The sequence below is a fragment of the Arachis stenosperma genome, chromosome 5, assembly GCF_014773155.1.
Source record: "Arachis stenosperma cultivar V10309 chromosome 5, arast.V10309.gnm1.PFL2, whole genome shotgun sequence".
NCBI classification, from domain to species: domain Eukaryota; kingdom Viridiplantae; phylum Streptophyta; class Magnoliopsida; order Fabales; family Fabaceae; genus Arachis; species Arachis stenosperma.
Window position 1 is genome coordinate 2,391,314 of NC_080381.1, and position 25,104 is coordinate 2,416,417.

Below are 25,104 nucleotides of genomic sequence, written 5' to 3' on the forward strand. Positions count from 1 at the left end.
TCTCGATGAATGTGCTTCTATGATCGTTGGAAATCCATTGTTACTGTTTGCAATGTTAGGGTTTGAAAAAATATGTTTAGGCTTATGGTTTTCATGGTGATCCATGAATGACTTTATTTTCGAGATTTGAGAACTATTAATGCAGTCTGTATAGATGCATGTGTGTGTTTTATTTTCATTTTGGTAGTTGATGTTGAATCTGCTTTGCCTGCTTATGAAAAAAATTGCCAATAGTTGAGTGTGTTGCTGTTTTGGTTGCAGATGGAAGGTCCCCCTATGACCTTTGTATTTCACCATGGTGGGAAGTTCAAAATAGATGAATTAGGATATCTGTTTTATGAACCAAATAATACTGAAGTATTAATGGGTGTAGAAGCAGACACTTTAGACGTGTTTTTTGTGAAGGGATATTATAAAGAATTGAGATATACTGAGATGAATGATTGCTTGTGGAAAGTCCCTGGAACACTTCTGGATAATGGCTTGAGGATGCTAGAAAATGATACTGATCTATTGGCATTGGTTAAGGACTGCAGGAGGAACCATTACGTCATAAACATCTATTTTGAGCATGTAGTGTCTAAGCCACACGTGGTTGACTGCATGAACGAGGATTGTGATGATGTACTACAGTTGCCAACCATCCCTGAACCTCTAGAGAAACTGAATAAGGACCACAATGAAGTAATGACTCAACCTTGTTTTAGGACTACAAAAAAATCACCTCAGCCAAAAAGGAACAAATCTCAGCCCACCAAGTTACCCTATCCTCAACCCACACCTAATTGTGTACGAGTTATTGAAATTGCTTGTTTTATAATTCTATGTATTATTTGCTTGTATTACAATTTTGTGGTGAATTGATGTAATTTCAGATTCAGATGATGATTTATTGAACGAATAATCATCAGATGGAGATGAATGGAAGTCAGAAGACTTTGATCAAGAATTAGACTCTAAGAATGAAGGTCTAGCTGTGCATCCACAGTATAATGACAGGGCCAAATTTGGTGATATAAAATTTGAGGTAAGCATGGTTTCAAGTCCAAAAAACATTTTATGGCTATCACTAGAGAAGGAAAGACCCATTGGCACGAAGACAAAGATGAAAATGAAGTATAATCCAATTCGGTGCATGTATTGTGGAAAGGTGGGCCATAACAAGAGAACTTGCAGCAAGAAAAAGCAAGACGATGCTCAAGAGAAGGCAAGGCTAATGCAATTGCAGCTTGCAGTTGTGCCACCACCACAAGGTGCACCTGGTCCGGAAGCAGACGACGTAGCTGACACTCAGTCCATTCAGACACTCTCTGCAGTAGCACCAGCTGCTCTAGATGAACAGATTGAAATTTCTGTTAGTCAGGATGCTCAGCTTCTACCGACACAACAATCACATACTTCAACCAATGTTACTCAGGTTATCTTGTATTCAGTTTTAAATTGAACATTAGTAACTTGCATCTGCTGAATATCACCCTTTGTAATTCATTAAGAATCTGTTTTGTTTGAGACAATGATGATAACTGTTTGTGCAGACTAAAGGTAGAGGAAGGCCTCCAAAACTCCATGTCACCAAGGCCATGACAAAGGGAAATGCCTCTCCAAAGCCTGTTGCTCCAGGATCAGTTGTTGTGTCTACTAAAACGATCAAGGGTAGCAGCTCCGCAACAGCCAAAAAGCTTGCTAGCTTCATGACATTTGTTCCAACTCCGGGTTTCAAATCTCCCAGAAAAAAAGACATGAAATGACTTGAAGACATAAAATATAGGGTAGTTAGTATTTGTTATTTTGTCAGGACCAAAATTTACCATTTGTAGACAATGTGGTAGTTGTGGTATATTGGATAGCCCTGTTTTTTTTATAGCCCTTTAGGTAAGAATAGCCTTAGTACAAACTTCTGTTAGGCTTTTTGAGCTTACCCTTTTGACTATCAACTTCTATTTTTATGTTATTATCATCCTAAAACAGTGTTATTATTTGAATCTGAGACAACGGAAACTCGTAAACCATTGATCATGTTATGCTAATCCTAGTTTACTTCATTTTAATTATGTTTCTTCTGATTTGCTAAAATTATGTTATGATCAAGAAAAATGGTGCATGTAGAGAACCTTTTTAATAGTTAAAAAACAGGAACATGCATATCAACAGGTTTACTCAGAAGGTTGTTCATATAAAATAACAGTAAATTATGAAGGTTCAAAATATCCACATTTTCACAATAACTGCTTCACTTGCCACTAAAAAACATACACATAATCATAAAAACCACAATCACAACTATTAATCCAAAATACAGTTACATCCTAAGTGCTTTAACTTCAACCTTCTAAGCTCATCATTCTCCATGATAGGTTATGGTTCAAGACAACAACATCACTCTCCATTTATGCATCAGTTTTAACATCTCTCTTTGCACCATCTAATCCTTCATACTCATCATCCTCAACCCACCTAAAGTAATTGCAGTGGCTGCCCTTCTGCAAAACATTAGGTTACATAAATCTCAAAATTCCACGCAAATAATTAGAAGCTTCAAGAAGACTATATTCATAACTCACCCGATATCTTGGACAAGCATGGAACAATCTATCTGGATTTTTCTTTGTCCCAGACTTCTTGATCATTGTCTTCAGCCCACAAAAGTACACTTGGTCTGTGTTCTTCCTCCGCCACCGCAGCGACGAGCTCGAAGCATGGCTTCCGTGTGATTGCGACAATTGTCGATTGCGACCCCCACTTACGCTACCCATCATGCAGTTGCTCAACAATTTCGGCCTCTGCATAATCAATCTAACGCTGCAGCAACAATAGCATTTCACAGGAAGAAAGGATTAGGGTTTACATACCTAGGACTAATTTGACATAAATAGCGAAACATATCTTGTCACTAGCTATTCTACACCAAGCTGGCATGCTGATATGCCAAACTGACGGCCACATAAGCAACTGTTAACGGCGTCAATGACGAAATTAACAAAAGGTAGACGGAAGGACTAACGTTAGCAATTTTAAATTTTTCAGGGACTTTTTTTATTAATTTATTCTTTCGGGGACCAATTTGGAGATCGGGTTATCTTTTGAAGACTAATTTGGCTATTTACTCTTAAAAGTAATTTATAAATAAGTTATTTTGTATTTGATTTTTTAGTTCTAAAAGTGTTTATTTTAAGAGAAGAGTCATAAAAAGTTTTTTATTATGAAAAAAGTTATTTTTTTAATTTTTCTATAAATATTAAAATAATTTTTTAGGAAGTTGTAATTTAATTTTAAAAATTATACTAAATATTAATACTATACATTTTCATAAGTTAAAAATAAAAAAGTAACTTATTAACCTATCTAAAGGGACTAATATACACTTAAGTGTGTACGAAATATTAGCTAATACAAAATTAGCAGTTAAAATATAAAGAAAAAAGAAGGTATTTAAAAAAAAAAGACCAAATGCAGTACCTTAATTTTGTGTGAATCTGTCTTTATTATATTATTGTTAATTTATAAAATATCAATCAACACAAGATTAATCATAATAATAAATTCTTTAATCCCATAACCAATGGTTTTGAGTTTAAATGTTAAGAGAAGAAAATCTATTTATTCTAGAGAAAGGTCCAACAAAAGAAATCAACTTAAATACCACTATATATAAGTTTAAATAATATATTTAAGAGTTCTCTTTACATATTTTTATTCATTCATATGTATCTCCTGCTTGAGGTACAGTAGTGATTTTAAATTTTAAATTTTATTCCTTTTACAATAAGATATTAAATTTATAACTAAAATTAGCTTTAAATTATTATTTTGTTATAATTTAATTATAAGTTATACACCTTTCTTCTCATGACATATATAACTATATTTTTATTTTTAATTATTATTTATTATTATAGGAAAAAAAATCCTAATCCTAATGTGTATGTATTTTTGGCAAATATTTAACTTTTTTTTTACCACAAAGGAGATGTGTAACATAATATTAAAATATAAATATTTTTAAATATATATTTTTATAAATATTTGATTTATTTTATTTATATATAATTTTTAAGATAATTCATACTAATAAATGGAATAAAATTTAAAATTATGTGAATATTCTAAATTAATTTTCCTTACCTGCTATTGAATATTTTATGTAAATTACATCAATTAATTAGATTCGATTTAGTTATATTAGAAATAAATTGAATCAACTAAATTTAATTTATTATATATATAATATAGAGATAGTAGATATTTTAGAACAGATGTGTAACAGAAATTGATTTAAAACATGTTCGTAATTTTAAATTCTATTCTGTTTATTAGTGTAAATTACTCTTTTTTTATGTATTTTATTAGAGAAAGTATAGATAACCAATGAAAATTTTGTACAATGTGCACAATGGAGGTTTATTCAGTATTAGAGATATAATTATTAGTGTTATTTTTTTGTCAAATTTAAACTTTTAGGATGAATATTTTCATGATATGGTAGTAGAGTTTTAGATTCGAAAGGTCAATCCTAAAATTAACTTAAACTTATGAGATAGTATTATGAGATATTTATTATCTCTGTTATCCGGATAATTATTCTGAATAGGATAATTATTCTGAATAGTATGAGTGATGTTCATTTTATTCATATTGGATTAAAGATTTAGCCTATTGTACACATTGTACACTTAGATCATTAATTCCTTAGCAGTACTCATTTTATTTTGGCAAAAAGAAAAAGAAAAAATAAATCAATGATTGAATCCTCTCTCTTCAGCTATAAATATCCAAATCGAGATTAAAAAGGGGTGCGATTACGACAGTGTTTGGCACAGAGTAGCGATTAGCGTTTAAGCATAAGCCATAAGCCCCTTCTCTCTCTTTCCAGAGCGAAAGGATCTCACTTTTGAAAATAACATAATCGTGTGCTCTCTGTCCCAAACCAAAAACAAACCGCGGCAACTCAGTTTCTCCGATCACCGACTCAACAATATTCGAAACCCTTCGTTACTTCGATCGGCGAAGAAGAGAACCCAAACACCGGTGCTTTTTTTATATTTTGGGGCTCCGAATTGAATCTCGTCGGGGGAATAGCTTGAAGAAAAGGCGCACGGAATCTTAGGGTTTAGGAGCGTGGAACGAACGGTTTTCACTTCCCGAGCTTGGATTGATTTGGAAATGAATCGCTGATTGAGGAATTTGGAGGGAAATTCGCAAGGAGAGGAAAACCTAATTTTCCAACTTCATCTTTTTTCTTCCACTTCGGTTCTCTTCGTTTGCATGATTATCAGAGTGGAAGTGCGTCAGTGAAGTTAGGATTAGAGGGTTTTTGAGAGCTGTGATTGTATTTGATCGCGGGTGGAAGATCCATCGGCGCAGAAAACTCGTAACATGAAGATAGTTATTTGGAATTTTGAGGTTTGAGCTGTGTAAGTGTTCGCTTTGATGAGGTGTTGGTTAATACGTTGAATAGACATTGGTCGGTGAACACGACATGGACTACGATTCAGATAACCCATCGCAAGATGGGAGGGATGAAGGTGAGCTTGTTCAATGGAAAATTGCTAAAGTGCTATGAACATTTGAAAAGAGAATACTAATGAGAAAGAAGAAGCTGGAAAAGTTTATTAGCTGGCATAGTTGAATATATGGTGTAGCTTGGTGTTTTAGGCTGGGAATATAGTTCTTTATCTGATCTAGTTTGTTGTTTTAGACTCTTTTAACATCATGGTTATTTGCAGAGAAATGTGAACTAGAGTTCTTAATGGAGCCTTTTCTTTTCCTTTGTTTATTTATTTATTTTTTGATGTTCTAGTTTGTTACCTTACCATAGTTTGATGACTTGAATTTTAATTAATTCAACTTGATAGATGATGAAGAAGAATATGAGGAGTCTGGCAAGGATAGTGGTTTTTTAGCCCTCATGTTTGGAAATTTTGATAATTCGGGTGGTCTTGATGCTGATTACTTTGACGAGGTAATTTTATGCTGCTTTAGACATTCGTTGTAAACTTAAATACACATAAATTATGTTCAGATTGCAGGTCTATTGTTTGTTTCCTTTTTAATAGTTCCCTCCGTCCATTGTAATTATTAATCAACAGTTCATGTTTCCTGAAATTTATAAGCCATTGTCGTTTTTATGATTGATATGTGAGGTTCCTGAGAGAGATTCTTTTACTGGCCAGTTGCACTGTGTGGATGTCTAGGCTGAAAGAAACTATATGCACTTCATCGTCCTTTGAGGATTTAGTTAGTGTGCAAAGATTTTATCCTATGATACAATGGTTAAGCAGGAACACGTTGTTTCTTTACGATCACACTTCATGAAATACTATGTTTAAATGCCAAATTTGTAGCCGAGTTCTGAATGTGAGATGACCTTAGTAATCAATAGTGGATAGCGGTTCATAGCAATGAGCCAAAATCTGCTATGAAAATATAGCAGATTGTGTTGCAACATATAGCAGCAGGCATAGCAGTGTATATATGTATATACGAATGTAAAATATAACAATGAATAATATACATAAATCAAGCAAAATAGGATTAGAGACGTTCAATATTTCTAGGAAATCTAATTCATCAAATGTATCACTAAATGAAATAGAACACACAATCATAGAGAATGCAGATCACACAAGCAGAAAAGGCAAAGGCAGAAAATGTACATGAATAGGGGATAGGAAGAGAGATTGCTCTTGGTGGCTGAATGGGTATTACTTAAATTGAAAAAATTATGGCTTTTTCAAAAATAGAAATTAATATCACAAGTATGTCCTCTTTCTCTCTTTATTTTTATATAAAAGAGGTTTCCACCACTATTTTCGTGTCTGGCTGCAATGCTGCGACAGAGAATAGTGGCTGCTGTGGTCGTGATGTGAAGTCTAAATGCTGTGCGATTCTCGTCTTCGGTTGTTGTTGTTGCTGTTGTTTTGTTTTGTTTTTTTTAATGCTTTTAAATACTATGTCAGACCACGAAACATCTGTTTGGTACTGGGTTTGCATATATTTGGTGCAACTTTTGGGAGAATTACTTTTTAAAATAGCTAAGTTGAAATAATTACTTTAGTTTTAGGGAAATCACTTCTAAATAATTGAGTTGTTTGTTAAAAGTCAGAGTTTAAGAGACTGTTTTTGTATTGGTTGGATGGAGTAAGTATTCTTTTGAAGGCTAGATGAATGGCTGTTAATGTATAGGTAATGGAGGGTAGATTTGTGCATTTTGTGCTCACTTGCTTGCCTTCCATTTAGGTTGAGAGGAATGAAGGTCTGTTGTAACATGACATTTGATTTTGATAGAAAAGCTATACTATACAATCATGCATGGATTATTTACTTTTAAATTCTCTGAAGTGTTGGAGCCTGATTAGCTGTATATGTTTTCTCTGTCTTAAAATTTTGGAGATACTAGGATGCCCTGTCCAACATAGATGTTTCTATACGAGGGAGAGAGATAAATGAATATATGATCCCATATGTAGCGATTTTAGAATGCTGACCGTATTTTGCTTATTGTATAATAAAATGTGTCTTTTTCTATAGCTTTGAGCAGCTTATGTAAATCTTTTATTATGGTTGCAAGGGACTTTTATTGCTTATTCTCTTTGTTGTCACCTTCTGAATTCATTTTTGCTTATGCATCTCGGTAAGAAACTGTGCTTGGTGCTAAATAAGAGAGTGTGTGTGTATTTTTTCTTTTTCTAGGATGCAAAGGAGCATATTCATGCATTGGCCGGAAAGTTGGATTCATCACTGACAGATATAGATGTAAGCAGTTATGAATTTCATTGTTTTGGCTCTATTCGATTTTATAGTATTCAAAATGTTATGCTGATGTGATTAACAAGTGTCTAACGTTCAACTCTTCCTTCCATATTTAGTTGCTTCCACATCTTCATCTTGTTTGATGATGAAAATAATGGTGTCTTGCTTGCAGTTGTCAGGAAAATCACCGCAAACACCACCTGATGTTGTTGAACAAGGTGAAGTTGTCTGCCAGGAAACTATATCATGCAGTTTTTGATATTCTGTTGGTATCATTTTTTTCCCTCATCCACTGAGAGCACTTCGCCTGTGTTTTATTTATGCTTAAGTACTTTCCAAAATGAAGTTTGCTTGGTGGAAATTTCAAAGAGAGAAGTAACTTTTATTTTCTTTCCACTGAAACAAAGTAGTTCCTTCTTACATCCAAAACCATGTGTCTCCTGGTGGTGGTGCTTCTCTACTGTAAATGGTTCATAAGAAAACTAATTTTTTATTTTGGAAAATAGAAGGTTTGTAATTGCGGCTAGTGCTACCTATTACTAAGGGCTAGGCCTTCATGTCAGCTGAAGGACTAAGAAAGCAAAATGTTATGAGCAATGACTTGTAATTTATAACAAAAATGCACGAAACCATAGCTGTCCATTAGTGTTTACAGGAAGTGTTATAGAAGGGCAAAAATCAAACAAAAGCAAAAAGCCTTCTATGTAGTGTAGCTTTCCAATCTCCAACCTTATCCAAGTGAAAAGGACCTCTAAAAAGATCATGAGTTTAACACTAAATAGAGGTCAAACTTCAAATCATATCTGATAAAACTTGCATGTCTTAAAATCTTTCATTGTAGGCGTGGAATTGGACTCTAACTAAATACTCTAAGCAGTGGTGTATGCTGCACAATGGCACCAAAAATTTTGCCTCTTATTAGTAGAACTAGAAAAACCTAGTAAAGAGATACTGATCTAAGATAGTGGGGGCACCACAAACACTCACCCAAGGTACCAAAAAAGTCTTTCCTAAAATTTCAGCCACAGGGAAATGCAAAAATTGAGATTATCCTGATTCTAGTTTGCTCCACACATAACACACACATATAGGGAAATAGTTTTATGTTGTCCAAATCCTTGGTGGAGCATATTTTCTTTTACACGAAGTTGCTGAATATTTGTATGACGATGTTTATCTAGTTTTATGTTTTTCTGTCGGGAGGATTACCTGCTCTGCATATATCTTCATTCTTGTCAAAGTTTCATCCTAAACCTATAAACCTAATGGAGATCATATACTTATATTCTGACAAAAAAAAAAAAAAAGAAACACATCATCTCTTTCCCTGGGATTTCTGTGTTAATGGGCCAAATTTTATGCTACTTTTCAGACATCATCTGATATGCTTTGTCATTTGTAGTTTGTCAACTAGATTATACTTGTCTGTTTCTTAATCATAGATATGCTTTTCTTTGCTAAATTGTTAGTCTGTTAGAAGAGAATCTTATTATTAAACTTTAATAGCAAGGGTTAACAATTACAGTTAATTCTTCTGACATGCACGCTCTGTTGGAAGTCTTGCTTTGCTTGGGTTTCTAATGTCTAGTGAAGCTATCTGTTTAACTTACTAACTGGGATTCTTCTAATGTTTAGACTCTATTGAAAAGGCTGAAGATGCAGTTGATTATGAAGATATTGATGAGGAGTACGATGGCCCAGAGACTGAAGCTGCAAATGAAGAGGACTATTTACTCCCAAAAAAGGAATTTTTCGCTGCTGAAGCCTCCCTGGAAGCTCTAGGGTCTAGAACTTCTGTCTTTGATGATGAAAATTATGATGAAGAATCTGACAAGGAACAAGATGGAGTTGATGATTCTAAAGCTGTCTCATTGGCTGGTAATATTTATTTACCTGACATGCATCACTGGTATTGCTGTTGTACTTTCTGTACAGTCGACTAAAGGTGTGGTTTTGTGCCAATACAGTTTAAATTTGATATGTGAAGAAGTACTTCTAGTTGATGTAAGAAAAATGTTTCTTTGTTTGAAAGTGCCTTGGTGAAGTAAGTCCATTTTTCTGTTTATCAAAATGTAAAACAATGCCTAAATGTTGGCCAGGTCCTTATAAAAGTCTGTTGGTGTCACTTTAGTCCACCTATTCAATGGGTTGGTAGACTCCTCTTGATAATGTTTTCAAAACCATAAATGGTAGGGGAAGCAAATTGAAGTATTGTAGTTCACTTACGTCAGCTTTTCTCTTTCAGGGGAGCAGGAAAAGAGTGTTGTAGATGCATCTAAAGAAGACAAAGACAGTGCGCTTGAACGTGATGTACAAGTTGGGTTGCAGCAGACTGAAGAATTGGCCATCAAGGTAAAGACACTTGAGGTTGGTTTCATTTTCGTCCTGCTTACTATATGTCTGCTTTCACCTCCTTTCTATCCGTCTAATGTTTATTAACTTGATTGATATTTAAATGACGTAATTTTCTGATCATTATGGGAATACACTGGTTTAAAGGTGCGACAAGGTAGACCTTGAGTTCTATCATGATTGCTTTTAGTTTTAGTTTGAGAATGCTTGTAGACTCTTAATCGAGACTATGAACGAGTGTAACGTTTGAAACTTCAAAAAAAGATGATGGAGGACTTTGTTTATATTTTTTGGACCAGATAATTTTAGAAAAAGATGATGAAGGACTTTGTTTATATTTTTTGGACCAGATTAAAAGAGGGCTAATATTCTGTTTAATAAGGCATGTTAAGTAGCAGAACGACCATGCTACTAAGAAAGCTGATTGATTCAATGACGGCTTTCAAATTCCTTTTACCCGCGGGTGAAACTCTTAACTATGAAACTCTTAACTAAAAATGGAAATCATATCTCTTACAATGACTCAACTCATGGCCATTTAACTTAAAGCATTCACAAAACGAAAATCAATTTACAAGTAATATTAAAATAAAGCTTCACTAGTCAAATTCGTTATTAAAGTTCTTACATTGTGTACAAGACATATGAAAAGAAATGGATTACTGTTATATTTAGACACCAGCAACCCAAAAAGTGTAGAAACAAATGGCATGAATATGTATTTCAACAAATATATACCTTTAGGTGTCAAAGAAGCCTCTCTACATTCTCTTCTTTGCAATAAAATATTTTTTTTTCTATCAATATCAAAGTGTTTCAACAAATATATACTTTTGATTGAAAAATATGTTTCAAACAAATGCTTGTCTCGCATTCTTTTGTATGGCATCAGTCTCATTTGTAGGCTACCCTGTCTTGTGGGAAAAGGGTTCACTGTTTGTGGCTGAGCCCCCTATGACCAAATGGTATTGAGTACAAACCTTGCCAATGCCACTCTCTTCCTTTATAGTTGTGTAAAATTCAAGCATAGATGGTTCTTTGTCTTGGGAAACATTGATTGGCCTAAAAGTCATTCATTTATCTATCCAAAAATTCAAACATCTAGGAGAGATAGCTATTAACTGGTATTAAAGCTTCTATGACAAAATGTGTTAGGGTTGGTCTTTGTTGCCCCTAACTTTTTATATTAGTCGGTACAGGTAGGTGGACTTGCTCATTTTCCATGCACAAACAGCCCTTGTAAGTGGCATGTTAAGATATAGAGCCATTTGTTTGCTTCTGCCCCATATCTCTCCGGATTGTAAAAAGCCTTTGGAAATGTATAGGTTATGGAAGAGTCAGTCAGTTCCTCTGTGTGCACCTTGTTTGTGATTCTGTCTATGGGTGTACTCATTCTAGTAAAAGTAGTAATTGTAGATATAGTGCAGGTGTACTACACTGGCAAAAGCTCAGTTCATGTTGAATAAACTAATAATAATTTTGTCTAACTTGATACATTTTTGTTGACAGGATTATAAAATTATCATGGTTGACTTTCTATTGACATGTTAATGTCTTAATTGATGAAACAAACAGGAAGGGCCTGAAGTTCTGAAAAGGTCTACGCCGTTGCCAGTTTTGTATGTGGAAGATGGGATGGAAATTTTACGCTTCTCTGAAATCTTTGGTATTCATGAACCTCTGAGGAAAGGAGAAAGGAGAGAGCATCGGCATTCTGTTACACACGGTACTTACCTAGATATTGGGGATATTTATGTGGGTTTTGTTTGCAAATGTGAATCTATTGTGCTATTCTATGAGGGGTTTTATTGGAAAAGTGAAATAGTTTTAACACGATCGCTATTTCATGTGGTTGTAATTTAGCAGTTGAGAGATTTTAATGGCAAAATGATGTGCTTTCTATACAATGTGTCTTTGTGGTTTCTGTACTAATTGGCTGCTTTTCTCTCCTGTTGTATTTCCAGATAGATACAAATCATTGGATTTATCTGATGATATTGTAGAAGAGGATGAAGAGGCATTTCTCAAGGGATTCTCTAGTCTTTCACTGACCAAACAGGCTTGTGTAGTCCATAATGATGCATCAGAAAGTAATGATGTTGATTTGGAATTTCCAAAATTTGGATTTCTTCATGGGGATGCCTCAACACCTGCGAAAGATGATCGACAACAAAAGGACTCTTGTCTTAGTGCTGAACCAATGAAAGGCGATTTCACGAATGAGCTTCCATGGAAAGATACTTATGTCTTGTCAGCCAACTTTTATCCTCTTGATCAGCAAGATTGGGAAGATGAAATCATTTGGGGCAATTCTCCTGTTGTAAGTGACACTAATTTTGAGAGCTGTGAAATTTCGGGACCAGAGTTGGGAGCCTCTGGTGGTAGTGAAATAGAAATTGAAAGTGGGATACAGAATATACAGTTGGAGCCCCAGAAAATAATGGAGGAGAAAAAAAGTAATGTTTTCATGTGCAGCTCTCCTTTATCATTGGAACCAATTGGCTCAAGGGACTCTTCTGATGCTAAAACTGATTTATTATCTAAAAATCTATTTCATCCCCAGCTTTTGAGGTTAGAATCCAGATCAGAGATGGATGACACTGGTTATGCAGATGGAAGAGCGGAGTACACATCTGAAAAGCATAATGAGCTTGGCCATGTAAAGCGTTTTACCAAGGTGATGTCTCAAAATAGAGACCTGGCTGAGGGGTCTTGGTTAGACAATATTATATGGGAGTTCAATAAACCTTCTGTTAAACCAAAGCTTATCTTTGATCTTGAAGATGACCAAATGCACTTCGAAGTTTTGGATAACAAGAATAGTAGCCATCTTCACCTTCATGCTGGGGCTATGATTTTGACTCGTTCCCTAAAATCAAGCAGTGGGGATTCTGAGCTACCAGTACAGGGAGGTCAATATGGATGGCGATATGTTGCTAATGATAAACATTATTCAAACAGGAAAACTTCTCAGCAACTGAAGTCAAATTCTAAGAAACGCTCAGCGCATGGTGTCAAAATTTTCCACTCCCAACCTGCACTGAAGCTGCAGACAATGAAGTTGAAGTTGAGCAAGTAAGAATTTATAATTATTAATTATTGGTTTGTTGACTCTGCCTTCTTACTTTTGCATGGAAAGAAATCAAGTAAACAATAATAATATCCTGTTAAAGAATTATTTTTGGAGTGTGCTTTTGACCTTTAAGTTAGTTTACAATGAAATTATGTCTGTGGCTCCTCTTTGGTGTTTTGCTCAAGTTGTTCCAACGGTGTTCCTATTTTTGATGTTTGGATTGACTGGACATACTTGCTGCATGCTTTTGTTGTATTCTTGTTCCTTGCATCTCGGTGTTTTTTTTGGAGTTATCTTATTGGATACAGATCCAATCATCTTAAATATGGTTTTTCTAAAATTGACAAGTATTGCTGTGCATTCGTGATGATCTTCCTACTTAAAAAAAAATCTGATTATTATTATTATCTCTGAACATCTGTATTAATGTTCACTCATGTGTATCGTAAGAATGTGTTCATTAGTTGTGATATCTGACACTTCCCATGGTGCACCTGTAATTAGTCATTACTAATCTGTTAGACCTACGCATTCTATGATATATCTGTTGCCTCTCATAACATAGGCATTACGTATGCCAGTTATCAAGTTCTTGCATTTCTAGTTTGTTTTGAGTGGTACATATCAAATATGGTTTTTTGTTTTATTTTATTGTATTTTTCTTCCTGCTATCTGTTGTCTTCTACATTGCATATTTATGTATTTATAATCTTATTAATTTTCTTGCAGTAAAGATATTGCAAATTTTCACCGTCCTAAAGCATTATGGTATCCCCATGATAGTGAGGTTGTTGTCAGAGAACAGAGAAAACTGTCAACACAGGGACCCATGAAAATTATTATGAAGAGCTTGGGTGGCAAGGGGACAAAACTACATGTTGATGCTGAAGAAACTCTAGCTTCTGTTAAAGCAAAAGCTGCTAAAAAGCTAGGTTGTCAATTTTGTTTTTCTTTCCTCTGGCATCTCTCTCTCTCTCTCTCTAAAACATATAGTAAGATCATAGTTTGATTTGCAGTTTTGATTATTTTCTCTAATATTTTAATTTCCTTATGCTTTTGTTTTAGTCTCTTACTTTCATCTCTTGTTTGCACAACTTACTGGGGATTATTTTGGGCGACAGATTTCAAGGGATCAGAAAACGTGAAAACATTTTATTTGGGGAGGGAGCTTGAGGATCAGAAATCACTTGCTGCACAGAACGTTCAACCAAATTCATTGTTACACCTTGTACGGACAAAGATTCACTTGTGGTCAAGGGCACAAAGGGTTCCTGGTGAGAATAAGTCACTGCGTCCTCCAGGGGCATTCAAGAAAAAGTCTGATCTGTCCGTGAAAGATGGCCATGTTTTTCTGATGGAGTAAGTGGCTTGAAACTATTTTGGTACTCTGTTTGTGCTTTAAATTGGAGTTATATTTATTATTTTGTTGCCATAGGAAAAGTTCGTCTTTAAGAGATGGAGAGTGACAATCTAAATTACTATTTTCTGAAATTCACTGCTATTTGCTGATTTCTTTATTTGCTGATTGACAAGCGACCTTCTTATCATAAAACCTCCACTGGCTGTTAGCTTTATATATGTTTTGGTGCCTGATAACTGAACTTATGCAGCACCCATATTGAAGTATACATAATTATGCATAAACACTTCCCCATTTTGTCTAGTGATTTGTCTGTTGTCTTGTCAAGTTCCCCATGCATTTCTTGACGCATGCACCTAATATCATCCTAACTTGGTTTGTGGCTGATGCAACTAAGCTCCCCCCCTTTTCGACAAACTTCATTCTTCAGTGGTGATAATCTGATTGCTTTGTTTTCGCAAAGGATGGGCATTGCAAAGACTATATTTGAAATCTCATTGTCTTGGTTTCCTTTGTACTGTGTTCATTGCCAGATAGGATTATAATTGCAGATACTGTGTTGGAAATCACATTAAATGTGTCCTCTATGTAGGTATTGTGAGGAAAGGCCTTTACTTTTGGGCAATGCTGGAATGGGTGCAAGGCTTTGTACGTACTATCAAAAGTGTTCTCCAGATGATCAATCTGGCTCTTTATTACGCAACACTGATAATAGCTTGGGGCACATTATATCTCTCGATCCAGCTGATAAATCTCCGTTCCTTGGGGACTTGAAACCTGGCTGCAGTCAGTCCTCACTGGAGACAAATATGTATAGAGCACCTATATTTCCTCATAAAGTTCCATTAACTGACTACCTGCTGGTACGCTCACCAAAGGGAAAGCTATCACTAAGGCGCATTGATAAAATTAATGTTGTTGGACAGCAGGTGTGTACCATCGTTACATATTTTGTTTGTCAGTACTTAATAGTTGTCTTCATCGATTTTTATGAATGTTGCCTTACTTCTAAGCTAAGAAATTTCTATACAAATCTTATATTGTTTGGCAAATCTCTATGGCAAAATGTTTCAAGCAGACATAAGGTGTCATGTATCTCGATTAATTTGCTTTTGTTGCATACTGCAATTGAGCTATTAAAATTGTATCTGGAAAATTTCCAATAGAATGAAAAAAGAAAATAAAGTTCATCATTGCGACGAGGATACAATGGTTTATTCAATCACTTTCTGCAGGAGCCTCTGATGGAGGTGTTATCACCTGGAAGTAAGAATCTTCAGACTTACATGATGAACAGGCTATTAGTACACATGTGCCGTGAATTCCAAGCGGCAGAGAAGCGGCTCTTGCTCCCATGTGTCCGTATTGATGAGCTTCTGTCACAATTTCCTTACCTATCAGAAGCCTCTTTCCGTAAAAGGATTAAGGAATATGCCACTTTACAGGTATTGTTGCTCAGAATGGTTGTTATTGAAGTTATTTATTAAAGATGGTTGCTAAAAGAATTCCTACATTTCATTTTTGAATTGACTTTTTCAAGGTGCTTTAATGTATTGTTATCATATTTTTCCGTACTGATTATGCTTCCTTGTTTCTTCCTTGCTGCCAGAGGGGAACAAATGGACAGTCAATTTTGGTTAAAAAGCGAAATTTTCGCATGTGGTCTGAGGAAGAATTAAGAAAAATGGTGACCCCAGAACTTGTAAGTTGTGTATTATGACATTCAGTTTGTTTTGTGAGGAATTAAACACTACATTTCTTTTGAAATGCAATATGATAACACAGGAGATCATCTGTTGGTGATGATGTGATGGTCCATCAACGGCTTGTTTCATTGGGGTCTTGTTTCTTAGTGCACCATGGGTTGATGAAAAGCCGGGTTTTGATAAAGTATTAGAGTTATCATAGATTTGTGTGCTTGTGTGTTTGCTCTTTCTGCGTTGTACTGTTTTGATAACCTCGTTAGTTTCATGGTTTACTGTTTGGATTGCAATAATTTTTAATTATAAATTCTACATGCAACTTTGTTCTGTGCTCTCTCTCTCCATAATTTCTAATTTTATTTATTTGTTTTTGCTATGTGTGGGTTAGGGGAAGTAGGGGTGGGTGCGTATATTTTGAAAATTTTTTTGGCTGCTTGTAAATCTATGTCCTGAATCTTGTTTCTTGTGCCTAACTGCTCATTATTTTTAGATTAATATTATTCTTCTCATTCCTGTTTTAGGTTTGTGCTTATGAAAGCATGCAAGCTGGCCTCTACCGTCTAAAACATTTAGGCATAACCGAAACACACCCTACTAATATTTCGTCTGCAATGAGTCGGCTTCCCGATGAAGCGATTGCACTGGCTGCTGCATCACATATTGAAAGGGAACTGCAGATTACTCCTTGGAACTTGAGTAGCAACTTTGTTGCCTGTACAAGCCAGGTGATCTATGTTCAATTCGGTTTGGAGATGTTCTAGAATGATGTAATTGTCGGTTGTCTTTGTTAGATGTGCATATAATTTCTCCATGCAGTTGCCAATGTTCTTTCACAGTGGCATTTTGTTATTTATTTTGTACAAGATTTGGAAACTCTGCAATTATTGATTTTTTTAACTCCAAATCTCGTGGCAAGGCCCAAATACTGCAAAAATATATATACATATTTTTGCAGGCAGAGGGTGCAGGTGGGGGTGGACGAGAGCAAAAAGAATCAATCGGCATGGATGAATCATGAACCGACTAATATAGAATGATTGAATTGTTGCTTGTCTTTGTTTAGATGTGCATTTAATTTCTCCTTGCAAGAGTTGCCAATGTTCTTTTGCAGTGCCATTTGATTATGTATTTAATTTTATACAAGATTTTGAAGCTTTGTAATGTTGTATTGGTTGTTCACCACAAATCTTGTGCCAAGGCCCAAATACAGAAAAAAAAAACTAATTATTTTTTATATTTTCTATTTCTTCTATATTTCTTATCCCTTAATTGAAAAAAGTTTTGCGACAGCAAGTCGTAAGCTTTATCCTTTCTGAGATGTTCCATTAATAATATCATGCCTTCACTTGAATGAATTTTGTTTTAATTTAGTCTGAAACATTCTACTCTAGCATTCACATAAGGCCAAGATATACTGCAACTCATGAATGTAAACTCTTCTGTTATTATACTTGAATTTGTGTTCGGACAGCAAAGTATTGTTGCATTTATTAGCGCTTTAGTGATGGTTTACTTCTATTGCTGGAAATAAATGGCTATGCTGCTTTCATTTATTTATTGTTTTTGATTTTAGTATTTTGAAATAGGAATTAGCTGTTGGAAGGTGGGGATCATTTAGAATAATTATAAATAGTATTGCTGTGCAATGTAATGAGAATTTTTCACTATCTGATGATTTCGTATTTGTTAAGTTTTCTTATAAATCTGTAAATTTTTATCCTTATTTTTGGCAGGGTAAGGAAAATATTGAACGAATGGAAATCACTGGTGTCGGGGATCCATCTGGCCGTGGCTTGGGATTTAGCTATGCTCGGGCACCTCCAAAGGCACCAGTGTCTAGTGCAGTGGTGAAGAAGAAAGCTGCTGCTGGCCGGGGTGGTTCCACTGTTACTGGTACAGATGCTGATCTCCGTAGATTAAGCATGGAGGCTGCACGGGAGGTGGGTCTTTTTTAGATTAGTTATGAGGAAATCTGAGATAATTAGAGATTATCTCGTGGAATTGCTTCCATCATGAACTTGAGGAATATATATATTTGTTAGTTCTGCAAAGTGCTTAATTCATACTAAAAATGTGGTCCACTAAGCTAAAGGCAATTTTTATTTGAATAGGATAAGTATTCAGAAGGTGTGTGTGTGTGTGTGTGTGTATTGGCTTCTCATCCTTTTGTCTTGTTGGGTTTTGTTTACTAGTTTTGTGAAGGGATAGCATATTTCATCCATGTTGATTTCTATTTATTATCTCAAGTATGCTCTTATAACAGGTGCTGCTTAAATTCAATGTTGCTGAGGAAGTCATTGCAAAACAAACAAGATGGCATCGCATTGCTATGATACGCAAACTTTCAAGTGAGCAGGCTGCATCTGGGGTTAAGGTCGATCCAACTACTATCAGCAAATATGCTCGTGGCCAGCGAATGTCTTTTCTTCAGTTACAGCAACAGACCAGAGAGAAGTGCCAAGAGATCTGGGATCGACAACTTCAGAGTCTTTCAGCTGTAAATGGTGATGAAAATGAGAGTGATTCAGAAGAGAACAGTGATCTAGATTCTTTTGCTGGTGATCTTGAAAATTTACTTGATGCTGAGGAGTTTGAAGAGGGAGAAGAGGGTACCAATGACTTGAAACGTGATAAGGGAGATGGTGTTAAGGGTCTCAAAATGAGAAGACACCCAACCTCAGCCCAAGCTAAGGAGGAAAAAGAAGATGAAGAGGCTGAGGCTGCCGAATTATGCAGGTTGCTCATGGATGGTACGATATATTATTTGTCATTGTAATGACTTGCTCTTTTTCTTTCGTCTTTTTTGTGGTCAGCATGTATAATTATATATTATAAGACAAGAATTTGTATAAAAATATGAATCAATGTACTTCTGCCGTAAGTAACTATAAGTTGCAAGTTGAAATGACTTTTTTGAAGCTGAACTTAAATTTGCTGTTTAATCCAGATGATGAAGCTGACAGGAAGAAAAAGAAGAAAGCTAGAGTTGTGGAAGAAGCTAGACTGGTACCAAAGCCGCCACCAAAATTCATCATCTATGACAGTACTGAACAAAATAAGCAAGTAACAAATACTTCACAACTAGATGGAACCATTCATTTGAAAGATGATGCAATTACAGATCTCAGGGAGGCAAGGCAACTTCCCTCTAGTCTTGTACTGTTGTCTGTTTTGTTTAGCACAACTATTTCAGAGTTTTGCGTGAAGCTCAGATCATAAGTAGTCATGTAAACGGTTACTATTCTGTCCATTATGCTTAATTGTTCTATTATATATGTTGTGGCAGGAGGAAACTTTTCCTGCTAAAAAAGCGAAGTCAGTGAAGGTCACAAAAGCAAAGAAGAATGAAATTGCACCTATTAGTCTACCTAATAAAAAACTCAAACTAAATATAGGAGAAGGAGCAATCAAGGTAATTGTAATTTATCACCGTCTTCTTCCCATATGCAATTCAGTTATAGTGGTTCATTCTAATTTTGAAAGCTATATAGTATGTTACTCTGAAATTTCTGTGTATAATTGTGGTAGTTTATTAAGCGAGCAACAAATGCATTCATGCCTATATGGAAACGTTTTGTTATTTTCATTTATTATACTGATATTAATAATACTTAATCAGTAATAAATTATTATTTTATACCCCAATTTTTTGGCAAATTAGGATTGTATAGATTGTTGAATCTGTTTCTCCAGATTTGTGTTTTTCTGTCGACAAGTATTCTTTGAGAAGTATTAATTATCCTTATGGTTGTTATGCTACAATGACTTTAGGTTCATTGAAACGTACACGTCTATGAAGTGGGATAAGTTAGGGGAACCAGTTGGGTTACTTATATAACTTTTGATTATAAGTCTCAAGTTATGGTCTTTCTTCTATCGATTTCTGTTTCTCATGTGTTGCTAAAGTATCATATTTATTTCAGTCTACTATTATTTTCTTTGCTCTCCTCATCCCAAATAGAAAGTCATTCCTAACATGTTCAAGTAGCACACTTTTACATTTTTGGGACAATAAACTCGGAATGTCAAATCCACAATTTAATTGTGGTAACTGCTTTTTTTTTTGTCTGAATGAAGGGCTTAAACTGTTTTTAAGATGTCCGTTTCAGACAGTTCGGGGCATTTTATCGTTTATGACTAATGGCATAAGATGTATGGAATAATTTATTAGGTGTATCATGTACCATATAGCAACATGTTTTGCAGATATGGTAAAAGCTTGAAGCTTTAGGGTTGATCTCTCTGTGTATGTATGTGAACTGTGAATAATGGATTATTGTTGGTTGTTTCAGTAATCAGTACCATTGTTAGTGTTTTTATTTTTAACCCCTCTTCATTTATATCTGGTGAACCAGGTATTTAAGGAGAAAAAACCATCCAGGGAAACTTTTGTTTGTGGAGCATGTGGCCAGGTGCGTGTATTTTGAGTTGTATTAATATAACCTAGTAACCTTTAGTTATTCCAGAAAATTAGTTTTTTATGTGTTGTAAGAGGTGTATTAATTTTTTATCTGTTAACCAACATCTTCAATTCACTTTTCTAATGCTCAAATATGTTGTCTTTGTAAATATCTTAAATTTGTTTTTCGACCCTTGAAAATTATGATAATTTGATTATATTATTCAAAATGAGTTGAATCAAATTATTATAATTGTTTAGGACTTGAAACAAACATACTACTTTAATGCAGGAGTAAAAGATCAAGCAAATAAATGTAGGGAGTTAAACAAAATATTTTGGATGTTTGGATGTAAAGCAATAAAGATAATTTGGGATTAGGGATTAAAATCTGAATTTACTATGTTTCGATGGGTAAAAATATATTTTGGTCTATACAAGTTTATTATATCAAGAAACTAAAGATATATTTATCTCTTATATTTTTATATCTATATGATTTCTTTGAGCAATTCTTCCAAATAATCAATAGTGTTGTAAGGGAAGTTTTTTCGTTTCATAGAAGATTTTGCATCCAATGGGTACAGTAGTAATTATTTTGTTGATGAACCAGCTTGGGCACATGAGGACCAACAAGAACTGTCCAAAATATGGTGAAGATCTAGAAGCACAGATTGAATCTACAGACATTGAAAAACCATCTGGAAAGTCTATCATTTTGGATCCCTCTAATCAGTCCCAGCAGAAAAGCCTCACGAAAAAGTTGGTGCCTAAAACTGCACCCAAAACCCCTTCAGTTGACAATTCCACAAAATTGAAGTTCATATGCATCTCCACTGAGAAGTCTTCTGATAAACCTGCTTTAGAAAACCTGCAGAGTTCTGAGAAGCCAGTCACGTCTGATTCTGAAACTGCTAGGTCTGCTAAGGTTAATAGAATAATTTTTCCTAAAAAAGTAAAGCCAGATGATACACAGGCTGAATCTGTAAGACGTCCTATCGTTATTCGGCCTCCTACTGATTCTGCTAGAGGTCAGGTTGATTCTCCCAAGGTCCCAATTAAATTTCGGCCACCTACAGATATAGAGAGGGAGAGACATCATCAAAAGCTTGTTATTAAACCTGCAAAGGAGATTGTTGATGTGGACCTTGACAGTCCTTATGGAAACAAACGACTAGAACACAGAAAAACCAAGAGAATTGTTGAACTGGCCAATTTTGAGAAACAAAGAAAGCCAGAGCCCATGTATCGGCAAGCTAAAGAGGAGAGGAGATGGTGGGAAGAGCAAGAGAAACGAAGAAACGAAGCGAGACTCAAAGAAGAAAGGGCTAGAAGACACCACAAAGAAGAAGTTAGGATGCTCAGAGAGCAAGAGAAGTTAGACGAGATAAAAAGATTCGAAGAAGATATTAGAAGAGAGAGGGAGGAGGAGGAACGGCAAAAGGCGAAGAAGAAAAAGAAGAAGAAAAAGCCCGAATTTACAGACGACTATTTAGATGACCCCAGAGCTAGAAGATATGATAAGAGGATGCTAGACAGAGACAAGAGCACGAAGAGGAGATCCATCGAGTTAGGAAAACGTGGCGCAGACTTGATGCCGCCAACAAAACGGCGAAGAGGGGGAGGGGGAGAGGTACATTTCGTTCCTTAGTTGTTATTTCCTTTATCTTGTGGTGGTGCTTTTTTATCAAAGGATTTTTTTTCATGGCTGTGATGGTAGGTCTTACCATTTAGCTCTTGTTTCACTTGGATTGAGTTGCATGTTTCAATTCAACTTTCCATTATAGGTTGGTTTAGCAAACATATTGGAGAGCATTGTGGATGCCATGAAAGATAGGTATGAGCTGTCATATCTTTTTATGAAACCGGTTTCCAAGAAAGAGGCTCCTGATTACCTGGACATTATAGAGAGGCCTATGGATCTTGCTCGAATCCGGGAGAGGGTTCGGAATATGGAGTACAAGAGCAGAGAGGATTTCAGACACGATGTTTGGCAAATAACTTATAATGCTCATAAGTATAACGATGGGCGAAATCCTGGGATTCCACCCCTTGCAGATATGCTTCTGGAATATTGTGATTATTTATTGAATGAGAATGATGAACACCTCACTGAAGCGGAAGCTGGTATTGAGAATAGAGATTTCTAAATGTCATGTAAAATTCAGATCATGATTTGATTAGGTAGAGCAGTCTTAATTTTTTTTTAATTAGTGTAAGTTCTTGTGTTAAAAAGAAATGAGTGTTTTCTGTACCAATCCCCCATAGTCTCATTAATTTTTCATCGTGTAACTGTAGATCAGGATGTTTCCATTTAAAAATTCTCTTAGAAGGCTAAACAAAGTCGAGCAGATAAGTAGGCTACTAGGGTTATAAATATATATGTCATCAATCAAGAGGACTGTTATAGTGTTATAAAAGTTATTTACATGTTCATATTTTAAATGAAAACATCGGAGCTTTCAATAGTTCTTTCTGTTTTATAAGTCATTTCAAATAGATGCTTAGAATAGTTGCACGTAAGAACCTCGTCATCTTGAGCAGATAAAAGTAGACCACCCAATATATGTGTTCGAGCAAATGGCATTTTGAGACGTTTTAAGTGTTTGATTCGTAAAGCCATTGGCATTTCAAGGGCTTAAGTAAAAAAATTCCGATTTATTGTCGTTCGTGTATTCACTGTCAGTCTTTCACCACGTGTGATGCTGCCTTCAGATATTGAGTTTTGGTGCGCGTCAAAATTCCATGCTCCAACGAAAACTGTCATATACTGCGAATTCCATATATTTGCTGCTAGAGTCCAGAGGTTAATTTCTTCAAAATTCGGCAATTTGAGGCAAATTGGCAAAGCATGTTTTTAGACACAGTAAGGAAGCTAAAAAAGTAAAAATGATGTTTGTATTGTTGGATATTTATAATTATAATTCAAGGTCTCTAGAAATGAAATTCTAAGAATGATAACAAAATTATATAAACTAGAATGAGACTTGTGCGATGCGTGGAATGGTAAATTAATGGTAGTATAAAATATATTTTAATAAGTATTATGTTTAAATATTAATTAAAATATGTACAAATTAATATTAAATTTGATATATTTTTTATTTAAAATGTTAATATAATTTTTTTATATTGAAGTTGTACAAAAGTTACATCTTTATTTGTTGTTTTTATTTTTACATTTTTTTTAATTGACGAACTTAGTCTTCTTATGCAGTGTTTATTCTCTTTTTTTTTTTTTTAATTTTCGGTTGTTGTTAAATTTGTTTCTTTTTTTCATATGTTCTTGTGAAGACATGTTCTTTCTAAACTATTAACTTCTATACATTTTCTATTGACTTTTTTGTTCCATCGTTGTATGTATGTTTTTTATCTGAAGATGTGCCTTAGATTCGTTTATTTTTCTTTCTCCTTAATCTCTTGATTGGTATGTCATCTAGATTTGATGATATGAGTATTGGTGAAGTTGGTTCTTATAATCAATAAAAAATATAAATAAACAATAAAAATAATTTTTAAATAAATAAAATTTTTGTAGTATTACCTGTTAGATTTATTGTAATAGGAATTATGTTTCAATATTTTTTGTTGGGATAAATATCTTAGTAACAGTGTATTGTTGAGAGTCATTTTTAAAGTTAAAATTATTTACTTTAATTTTTAATATAAGTGTGAGGTTGTATAAATTTTTCAATTGAGACGATGCTTTAGTATCAGTTGTGACTTGGGGTGTAATTAAATTTGAGCCAGTTGTCTCCAATAATTTTTTTTATTAAATAGCACAAAAATTATTGTAGCACTTTGATTTGTAATTTTTAATTTAATTTTAAATATGTAATAATTATTAAGTTAGTAATTTATAATCTGATAAAATTTTTTATGATAAGTATAATTTGATGGAATTTGATAAATTTTTTATAATTTGAATTTATAATAATTTTTTATGTCGTAGCACAAAATGTTATTTTTCGTATTTATTTTGTAGATTTTTCTTTGACATTTACTTGTTTTTCTTCTCCTAGTGCATACAAATTTTCAATGACATCTATAATAATAAAAACATAAAAATTAGAATATTTATTTTTCTTTGACATTTACTTGTTCTTATATATATATATATATATTGAATAAGTTATTTTTAATAAGAATAGTTTAAATAGTATAAAGTAAAAATATCTATTAATAATTTTTTAAACTTGCTCTATCACACAATTTCTTGAGTGATATAAACTCAAAATAGTATTAGAAAATAGTAAAAATAATAAGCTGTTTTTCATAAAAAAATTTTAAAAATATAATAAATATTATTATTTTGTAATCATCTAATAGAATCATTTCTAAATAGATAAATTTAACTTCATTTGTTGATGTAATTATTTTTTTATAGGTGAATCACAAATTGTAAAATGAAGTAATAGTTTAAAAGTCTTATGTTTGGTATATAACTAAGTCAAATAAAATAGAATTT

At 34.2% G+C, this 25,104-nt stretch overlaps 1 protein-coding gene across 3 annotated transcripts; it reads left to right on the plus strand.

The window, feature by feature from the left end:
• Nucleotides 1-4,805: 4,805 nt before the first annotated feature.
• LOC130981762 (transcription initiation factor TFIID subunit 1) lies at nucleotides 4,806-23,112 on the plus strand. Of its 3 annotated transcripts, none has more exons than XM_057905440.1 (21): nucleotides 4,806-5,522; nucleotides 5,853-5,959; nucleotides 7,690-7,752; nucleotides 7,922-7,967; nucleotides 9,385-9,627; nucleotides 9,995-10,116; nucleotides 11,677-11,827; nucleotides 12,066-13,176; nucleotides 13,904-14,166; nucleotides 14,296-14,533; nucleotides 15,127-15,463; nucleotides 15,770-15,979; nucleotides 16,144-16,236; nucleotides 16,759-16,962; nucleotides 17,971-18,177; nucleotides 18,501-18,987; nucleotides 19,185-19,369; nucleotides 19,524-19,649; nucleotides 20,593-20,649; nucleotides 21,250-22,269; nucleotides 22,424-23,112. In XM_057905440.1, exons 1-21 carry the CDS (start codon nucleotides 5,477-5,479, stop codon nucleotides 22,784-22,786), a joined length of 5,679 nt encoding a protein of 1,892 aa, XP_057761423.1. In that variant the 5' UTR covers nucleotides 4,806-5,476; the 3' UTR covers nucleotides 22,787-23,112. The 3 variants fall into 3 exon arrangements, with proteins under 3 accessions (XP_057761423.1, XP_057761424.1, XP_057761425.1); XM_057905441.1 differs by having other exon boundaries at nucleotides 9,995-10,101; XM_057905442.1 differs by having other exon boundaries at nucleotides 13,904-14,106; nucleotides 22,424-23,111.
• Nucleotides 23,113-25,104: the final 1,992 nt, after the last annotated feature.